Source organism: Penaeus chinensis, chromosome 17 (genome assembly GCF_019202785.1).
Source record: "Penaeus chinensis breed Huanghai No. 1 chromosome 17, ASM1920278v2, whole genome shotgun sequence".
NCBI lineage: Eukaryota > Metazoa > Arthropoda > Malacostraca > Decapoda > Penaeidae > Penaeus > Penaeus chinensis.
In genome coordinates this window covers 13,488,791-13,498,790 of record NC_061835.1, presented here as the reverse complement: position 1 = coordinate 13,498,790, position 10,000 = coordinate 13,488,791, and the positions used below count along the sequence as shown (strand labels likewise).

Genomic DNA, 10,000 nt, shown 5'->3' with positions numbered 1-10,000 from the left:
AGGGTAGAGGGAGGGACAGGAGGGGAGGGGAGAGGGGGAGGGGAGGGTAGAGGAAGGGGCAGTAGGGAAGGATAAGAGAGAAGGGGAGGGGGGAGACACGGGGTAAGGGGGAAGGGTAGAGGAAGGGACGGGAGAGAAGGTTAGAGGGGAGGGGGAGGGGGAGAGACAGGGTAGGAGGGGAGGGAAAGAGAAGGGACAGGAGGGAAGGATAGAGAGAGAGAATATAAGGAATGAGATGAGGTAAGATAAGGAGAAAGGGGAGGGGGTAAGAAGGGGAGAGAGAGAGAGGTCTGTGGTTGCAAAACGGGGAGAAGAGGCAGGAGGAGAGGATAGAGGGAGAGAAGCATAATGGAAGGACGGGGGAGGTTAGAGGGAGGATAAGGGAGTTGTGGGGGGGGGGGGGGGAAGGGCTGTAGTTGCCAGGCGGGGGTGGGCGAAGGGGGGGAAGGGAGAAGGGGAGCAGAGAGAGAGGGGAAAAGGTGGAAGAGAAAGAGAGGGGAGGAGAGGGAGGAGAGAGAAGGGGAAGAAGGTGGAAGAGAGAGGGAGGAGGCGAAGGAAGAGAAGAAGAAGAAGAGAAGAAGAAGAAGAAGTAGTAGACGAAGAAGAAGAAGAAGAAGAAAAAGAAAAAGACAACAGGATTCTTACAAGTCTCTGATTCTGAGAAGTATGTTTGCTAAGCGCGGGGGGGGGGGGGGGGTGGAAGGATGGAAGGGGGGAGGTGGAAGGGGGGATGGGGTGGGTGGGGGGGATGCAAAGAAAGGACATAAGAGAGAAGAGAAGGGATAGAGATAGGATAAGAAGAATAAGTAGAAGGAATAGAAGAAGGGGAATGGGGCGAAGGGAGATAAAGAAAGGAAGAGGAGAATGAGAAAGAGAACGAAAGAAGATAAGAAAGGAAAAGGAGAAGGAGAGAAGAATGAGAATAAGAGAGAAGGGAGAAATGAAGAAAAAGAGAGGCGAGAAGAATGAGAAAAGGAGAGAAGAAGAAGAAGAAAGGGAAAGAGAGGGAATAAACGATACGAGAAGAGAATAATAAAGAAGAAGACGATAATAAAGGAAGAGGGAGGAATTAGGAAATGAGAAAGGGGAGAGAAAGGGGTAATAAGCGATAACGAAAAAGGAGGAATCAAACTTGAAGGAATTCGACGTGAAAGAAGTAGAGAAGAAGGAGAAAGAGAGAAAAAGAGAATGATAAAGGAGGAGAGAGGAGTTAGCGACACTCTCTCTCTCAGTTCTTTTGACGATCTTCTCTTCACTTGCTTCTTCCTTCTTTATCCATTTTCTCCTCTTCTGATATTTCGGGTTACATATCATCGTGATTTCCTTTTATGGCGTATTTATTATACATATATTTTTTTCTTTTTTCTTTTTTTTTACATCCTTTGATATTAAAACTCACTGATACCTTTATCGTTGTCATTTCTTACTCTTTTTAATTTTTATTTATTTATCTATTCATTTATTTATTTACTTATTTATCTATCTATTTATTTTTATATATTTATTTATTTATTTATTTATTTACTTATATTTTCGGTGGTTTAAGTCACTCTATACTCCCGCCACAGGGGGGGGGGGGGGGAGGGTATGGATGAGATGGATGGGAGAAGGAAGAGTAAAGGAGATAAAAGACAATAAGAGCGAGCGAGAGAGAGAGAGAGAGAGAGAGAGAGAGAGAGAGAGAGAGAGAGAGAGAGAGAGAGAGAGAGAGAGAGAGAGAGAGAGAGAGGAAGATGAAGCAGAAGAAAAAGGAAAAGAAAAAGAATGAGAGGGAGAATGAGAATAAGAATGAGAAAGGAACCAAAATAAACAGACAGACGGTAAAAGAGAAAGCTAGAGAGACAGAAACAAACAAACAAAAAAAAGAGACACAAAAAAAAAAAAAACAGATAAAAAAAAAAAAACCCAGAGAAACAGAAACAGAGAGAGAAAGAGAATAAACGAAAAAAAAGGACAAAGAAAGAAGACATAATAAGCAAACGAGATGCGATCCAGGTCATCTCGTAGGCTGTCTGTCTGGTCCGCCCGGTTATCCAAGCTGAAGGATTGGGTTTCAGAAACAGGATTTCAGGATGTAGATTCGGAGGACCTTAGACAGAAGAAGGATTGAGAGGGAGGGAGGGAGGGAGGGAGGGGGGAGGAGGGAGGGAGAGGATGAAGGATTTAGAGGGAGGGAGGGGGGAGAGGATGAAGGGGGGAGGGAAAGGGTGAAGGATTGAGAGGGAGGGCGGGGGGAGAGATGGAGGGAGGGAGGGTGAAGGAGGGAGAGGGGGGAGGGAGAAGGAGGGAGGAGGAGAGAAGGAGGGAGGGTGAAGGAGGGAGAAGGAGAGAGGGAGAGAGGGCGAAGTAAGGGGAGGAGAGGGATACAGATGGAGGGAGGGAAGGGGAGAGCAGGGGAGAAGGAGGAGGGAGAAGAAGACGGAGAGGGTAGGTGACGGAGAGGGAGAGGGAGAGGGAGAGGCAGAGGCAGAGAGAAGAGAGAGAGAGAGAGAGAGAGAGAGAGAGAGAGAGCGAGAGAGCGAGAGAGCGAGAGCGAGCGAGAGAGAGAGAGAGAGAGAGAGAGAGAGAGAGAGAGAGAGAGAGAGAGAGAGAGAGAGAGAGAGAGAGAGAGAGAGAGAGAGAGAGAGAAAGACAGACCGAGAAACAGACACTTCAAATCACTTCAAAAATAAAGCAAACAACCATATTTCACACATAACGACATAAAAGGCCATATACCTTCCAGAAAAAGAGAAAGAAAGAAAAAGAAACAGGCGGGAAATTGCGACAAGGTCTGACAGAGACCACAAGAAAAAAAAAAAAAAAAAAAATCCTTTGTTTTGCCACTTGTTAACTGAGATGTGTTCTGATTCACGCCACGAATTTCTGAAGTATTGTTTTATTGTCTTTTTTCACATCTCTAATACATTTGCTATTTTATAATTATTAAAAAAAAATATATTATTCCCTAATTTGTAAATCGTAAACACTAAAACAAATCGATATATAAACAAACATTTCTCTTTTTTCTCATCGAAATATAGAAAAAATAAAACTAAAAAATATCTCTATCTATATCCATATATACTTATTTTTGTTTTTAAAATTTTCATCAAAAGGGAATGAAAAACGGACAAAAAACAACACAGAGACGGAATTACCCAACCTTTGTGTTGCCTTTCCGTCGCCCTCGGTGAAAGTGGCTCTGCATTATGACAAGAGGAGATTTCATTAGTGGGTTACGTATATGTTGTATTATATGTATTCATTTATATATGAGTATATGTATAGTGTGTGTGTGTGCGTGTGTGTGTGTGTGTGTGTGTGTGTGTGTGTGTGTGTGTGTGTGTGTGTGTGTGTGTGTGTGTGTGAAGGTGTTCATCTATTCATGTACGTTTGTTTAAGTGTGTATGAATGTGTGTGTGTGTGTGTGTGTGTGTTTGTATGTGTGTGTTTGTATGTGTGAAGGTATTCATCTATTCATGTACGTTTGTTTAAGTGTGTGTGTGAATGTATGTGTGTGTGTGTGCGTGCGTGCGTGCGTGCGTGTGTGTGTGTGTGTGTGTGTTTGTATGTGTGAAGTTATTCATCTATTCATGTACGTTTGTTTAAGTGTGTGTGTGAATGTGTGTGTGTGTGTGTGTGTGTGTGTGTGTGTGTGTGTGTGTGTGTGTGTGTGTGTGTGTGTGTGTGTGTGTGAAGGTGTTCATCTATTCATGTACGTTTGTTTAAGTGTGTGTGTTAATGTGTGTGTGTGTGTGTATGTGTGTGTGCGTGCGTGCGTGCGTGTGTGTGTATGCGTGCGTGTGTGTGTGTGTTTGTGTCTGTATGTGTGAAGGTCTTCATCTATTCATGTACATTTGTTTAAGTGTGTTTATGAATATGTATGTATATGCTTACGTTCATGTACAAATACGTGTACACATATATATCCCTACTACACATACCAACACACCAATACACAATAGAATAAAAAAAAAAAACAGACAATACAAACATACTTACCAAAGTATTTATTATCTTACTCAAACACATCAAGCCCTTTGCCATACTTACCAACACAATGATGTTGAAGCGAAGCTCTGAGGGAAGGCACTGTACCCAGCAGCGCCTGTCACAAGGAGCTCTGTATTCAACAACCGTGCACTGTAAGGGAGGTCTTTGCACAGTAAACATCACATAAATCAAACGGTGACTTGAATGCCGATTGAATTCTTGCATCGATTACGGTGAAGAATGAAGGGAGAGAGAGGGAGGGAGGGAGAGAGAGAGAGAGAGAGAGATAGAGAGAGAGAGAGAGAGGGAGAGGGAGAGGGAGAGGGAGAGGGAGAGGGAGAGGGAGAGGGAGAGGGAGGGAGGGGAGAGGGAGAGGGAGAGAGAGAGAGAGAGAGGAGAGAGATGAGAGAGAAGAGAGAGAGAGAGAGAGAGAGAGAGAGCGAGAGAGAGAGAGAGAGAGAGAGAGTGAGTTAGAGAGAGAGGGGGAGATAGAGAGAGAGTGAGAGTGAGAGTGAGATTGCGAATGAAAGCGAGAGGGAGAGACGAAGAAACAAAGAAAGACAAAACAGAAAGACACACACACACATTCTATGTAACTATATACGTATATATATATATATATATATATATAGATAGAGAGAGAGAGAGAGAGAGAGAGAGAGAGAGAGAGAGAGAGAGAGAGCGAAAACGAGAGAGAGTGAGAGTGAGAGTGAGATTGCGAATGAAAGCGAGAGATAGAGAAAGACGAAAAAAACACCAACCAAACAAACAAAAAAAACAATTGAAAAACACACAGACAAACAGACATACCCAGATTACCATACCCCCCCCCCCCTCCCCCCTAAAAAAAAGAAGAAAACAAAAACAAAAACAAAACGAGCTTTGAAAAAAAAAGAAAATACAAAAAAAAAAAAGGAAAACAAAAAAATCGAGATCTATGAGCAGGAGGATCTGAGTCCTTACGAGTGTCGGTGAATACTTATACTCCTCAGAGCCACTTTACACCGTGTTGGACGACCTGTAATGGAACTGGTCGGGCTCATCCGTCGAGAACTGCCGGCCTTTTCTCTCTCTTTTTTTACGTTTCTCTCTCTGTCTCTTTCTGTCTTTCTTTCTTTCTGTTTCTCTGTCTCTTTCTGTGTTTCTTTGTTTCTGTTTCTCTGTCTCTTTTTATCTTTCTTTGTTTCTGTTTCTCTGTCTTTCTGTTTCTCTCTCTCTTTCTGTGTTTCTTTGTTTCTGTTTCTCTGTCTCTTTTTATCTTCCTTTGTTTCTGTTTCTCTGTCTCTTTCCGTCTTTCTTTCTTTCTGTTTCTCTGTCTGTTTTTTTATCCTTCTTTCTGTTTCTCTGTCTGTATTTTTCTTCGTCTCTTGTTTCTCGGTCTCTTTTTTATCTGTTTTTTTTTGTTTCTGTTTCTCTATTTTTTATCTTTCTTTCTGTTTCTCTATATTTTTCTTTGTCTCTTGTTTCTCTGTCTCTTTCTATCTTCCGTTGTTTCTGTTTCTCTCTCTCTTTTTATCGTATTTACTTTCTGTTTCTCTGTCTCTTTCTTTCTGTTTCTCTCTTTTTCTTTTTTTTTCTTTCTGTTTCTTTGTCTCTTTCTATCTTTCTTTCTGTTTCTCAGTGTCTCTCTGTCTCTTTTTGTCTTTCTCTGTTGTTATATTTCTCTCTCCTATCCGTCTCTCTCTTCTCTTTCTCTCGCTCTCTTTTTATTTCTCTCTCTCTCTCTCTCTCTCTCTCTCTCTCTCTCTCTCTCTCTCTCTCTCTCTCTCTCTCTCTCTCTCTCTCTCTCTCTCTCTCTCTCTCTCTCTCTCTCTCTCTCTCTCTCTCTCTCTCTCTCTCTCTCTCTCTCTCTCTCTCTCTCTCTCTCGTTCTCTCTTTCTTTCTGTGTGTATGTGTGTGTGTGTATATGCGTGTGTGTGTGTGTGTGTGTGTGTGTGTGTGTGTGTGTGTGTGTGTGTGTGTGTGTGTGTGTGTTCTGCATTTTCAAATATTTTCCTGTTCCAACCAACTATCGACCTAACTATCTGTCTATTCACTCGTCTATCTATCAGTCTCTTTAACCCCATATTCTCTCCCTTCCACGTCCTTTATCTCCCTGTCACCTCTACCCTCTTCCGTCTCTTACCCCCCTCCCCCTCCTTCCTCCTCCTCCTCCTCCTCTTCTTCTTCTCCTCCTCCTCCTCTTCTTCTTCTTCTTCTTCTTCTCCTCCTCCTTCTTCTTCTTCTTCTTCTCTTCCTCCTCCTCCTCCTCCTCCTCCTCCTCCTCCTCCTCCTCCTCCTCCTCCTCTTCCCCCTCCTCCCCCTCCTCCCCCTCCTCCCCCTCCTTCCTCCTCCTCCTCTTCCTTCCTCCTCCTGCTCTTCCTCTTCCCTCCCCCTCTTCACCACCTCCTCCCCTTCTTCCTCCTTCACCTCCTCTCTCTCTCGCTCTCTCTCTCTCTCTCTCTCTCTCTCTCTCTCTCTCTCTCTCTCTCTCTCTCTCTCTCTCTCTCTCTCCTCTCTCGTGTTTGGCATTCCATTGTACACTTCCTTTCCCAAACTGTTCGAAGGAGTTTGTGTACAATGAACCTCCTGTGCACCCCCTCTCTCCCCCCCCCCCCCTTCCTCTTTCCCTCTTGTCTGTCCACTCAAGTTTATTTGTTTCTCTCCATTCTCTTCTGTCTCTTTCTTTTTCCTTCTTCATCTTCTTATTCTTATTCTTGTAATTTTTGTGCACTTCTTTCTTTTCTTTTTCTTCTTCCTTTCATTTTATCATCTTTTGTATTGATTTGTTTTTATTATTTAATTTGATCGTCTCGTCTTTGTCATTTTATCTCTCTCCTTCTCTCCTTTTTCTTCGATTCTTTTCATTTCCTCATTTTTTCTCTCATCCCCTCTTCTCCCCTCTTCTCTCACCTCCTTGTTACACTCTCCATGTGTCTCTCGACGCCACTTCACCTCCTTCTAAACATCCTTTTTCTTATTTTCTCTCCTTCTCCACTTTTATTATCGTTATGCTATGTCTCAACTTCCTCTCTCTCTTTTTTTTTTTTTTTTTTTTTTTTTGGTTCTCTCTCTCCTCTTTCTTTTGTTAGTTTTCGGTCTTGTGTATATTTATTGTTCTTTTTTCTTATTCATTTTTGTTTCTTCTTCTTATTCCCGTTCTTCGTCTCTTTTGTCTACCTTAATCATCATCATTTCCTCTCCTTCCCCTCCTTCTCTCTCTTTTCATTTATCCTTGACCTCTTGTCCATTCCCCTTCTCCGTATTATCATCCAATTATTCCTCCCTTTCTTTCTCCACCTCCTCTTCCATATTCTAATCAAATTATCCCTCTTCCTCTTTCTCATTCTCCTCTCTCCTTCATCTCTTTTTCTCTCTCCCCCTTAATATTCTTCTATCCTTATTCCCTTTTTTTTTTGCCTATAATAACTGCTCTAACGGTTCTTATCCTGCTCTCCCATGCAATGATGCAACTCGAATGCAATCTTGGAAGCAGCAATTTGCATTCGCTTTTAACTGCTGCTGCGACATTGTTTTTCTTTTAGGGGTAACGAGGTTAGGATATTTTGTCTTATTTTATGGTCGGATATTTCCCTCTTATTTATTCATTAATAATTTTATTTCGATTCCTATAGAAACAAAAAATTAATGTTTATTTTGTTTTATTTAAATTATTTTGTTCAATCATGCATCGCATTTTTATCGTATTTTTATTATGGTCGGCTATTTCCCTCCTATTCATTCGAAAAATTAATGTTTTAATTATAAGGTGTTTAAAACTTAAATAAAAATGAATGTCTCTTTATATTGGAGTATTATATTTTAATTGTGAATATTCTCTCTTTTTATCAACAGAAAACGACAACAAGCAACAGAAAACGAGAACGGCAAGAAACATCTGACTGCTACATTGCGCACGAGTGATTCAGGAATTTTTTATTCATCAATTCACAAAAATGATGTGAATAAAGTAAAAAAAAAAAAAAAAAAAAAAAAAACAGATGGCCAAAGCAGTGTGATTATTGTTTAAGAAATGTGATATACATATATTTATATTTCTACACATATTTCGTAAATTCAGTGTTCATAGTTTTCTATCTGTAAAAAAAACATAATATAATATACCCAAAAATATATCATTATAAACAACATATCAAAAAAGAACATTAAAAATGGCACGGTGAATTTAGAATGACTGACACGCAATAAATGAAATAAAACAAGTGAATAGACGATTGAGAGAAGAAATAAGGGAAATTCGTTAGAAATGGCGGCCTTTGACAGTTGCTGGTGCTGTAGTCTGCGCGCCGGGACGATCTTCATTGCCATCCTCAGCCTGGTAAGTTTTTATTTATCTTCGTTTCTTATTGTTGTCTTCTAGCTCTTTGTATACACATAAATATACATACGTTAATATGTATGTGTGTATGTATGGATTATACGTGTGTGTGTGTTTGTGTGGGAGTGTGTGTGTGTGTGTGTGTGTCTGTGTGTGTGTGTATGTGTGTGTGTGTGTGTGTGTGTGTGTGTGTGTGTGTGTGTGTGTGAATAGATACAAAGATTTAATAGATAGATAGGTAAACACACACATAGACATACACATGCACACACACACACACACACATATATACACATACACATACACATAGACATAGACATACACACACACACATACACACACACACACACACACACACACACACACACACACACACACACTAACACTAACACTATATATATATATATATATTAAGATTACAAGCATATCTCTCATTATATTCACATACATTGATAGATGTGCGTCTAATCATAATGGTCACTGATGGTAATTTAAAGATGAAAGCATTGTTCTTAATGATAGTATGATATTATGATGGTAATAGTAATAATGATGAAGAAGGTTCTAATAATATTGGATATACAGATACTGATCATGATAAAGATGAATGTTGTGAAATAATAATAATGGTATAATGATAATGATAATGATAATATAATAATATTGATTTGATAGTAATAATAATGATATTATAGCGCCAATGATAATAATGATATAATAGTGATAGATATAATAATGATGATAATAGTAATAAATATAACTATGATGATAATAATATAATAATAATAATAATAATAATAATATCAATAATAAAATTATATGATGACTATGATAGTAATAACATAGTAATGAAAATATAATGGAATGATAATGGAATGACAGTAATGTAATGATAATGATAATATAATAATAATACTAATAATAATAATAATAATACTAATAATGATAATAATAATACTAATGATGATGATGATGATGATGATGATAATTGCAACATTATTAGTATGATGATAATAATGGTAATAATAACAATAATAATAACGATGATGATAATGACAGTGATAATGATAATGATATTGATAATGATAACACTTATGACAACAATGATTATGATAATAATAATAATAATAATAATAATAATATCAATGATACTAATGATAACAACTATGATAATCATGATTATGATAATAATGATGGCAATAATAATAATGATGATGTTAATGATAATAATAACACTAAAGATAAAGATGATAATGATAATAATAATAGTAATGATAAGGATATAACAATGAAGATTAAAGTGAAGAAGATGAAGATGAGGATGATAATGATAATGATCATGATAACGATAACGATATCGATAACGACACTGGGAAACGATAACTAACAATGATTATGATGATAAATAGTACCACTAAAGGCACGAACAGCGATCATAATCATGACACTGAAAATAATGAAGATATTTATCACTCTGTTGATGGCAACAACAACTATTTTTTTTCACTCCTTTCATTAGCGCATTTTCCTCCATCTACACCTTTTATCCTCCATTATTGCTTTTCCTTGTTCCATTTCATTACTGTAATGGCTTCATAATCCAGTTATTGATGTAATTTCCTCGGCATATTAGTCTTGCCAAAATCGCTTTTTAGTGTATAACTTATCCATTTAATGTCTGTATCTGTTTCCATTTTTGTATGTGCC

General features: G+C 38.9%; 1 protein-coding gene across 4 annotated transcripts in view; it reads left to right on the top strand.

Moving 5' to 3' along the window:
• LOC125033903 overlaps positions 1-10,000 on the top strand; it is an 88,450-nt gene that overhangs the window by 60,455 nt on the left and 17,995 nt on the right. For all 4 annotated transcript variants that reach the window (XM_047625481.1, XM_047625480.1, XM_047625478.1 and 1 more), the window contains exon 2: positions 7,810-8,293. In XM_047625481.1, coding sequence (XP_047481437.1) covers positions 8,222-8,293 — 72 coding nt within the window. In that variant the 5' untranslated portion in view covers positions 7,810-8,221. The remainder of the gene's footprint in view (positions 1-7,809; positions 8,294-10,000) is intronic.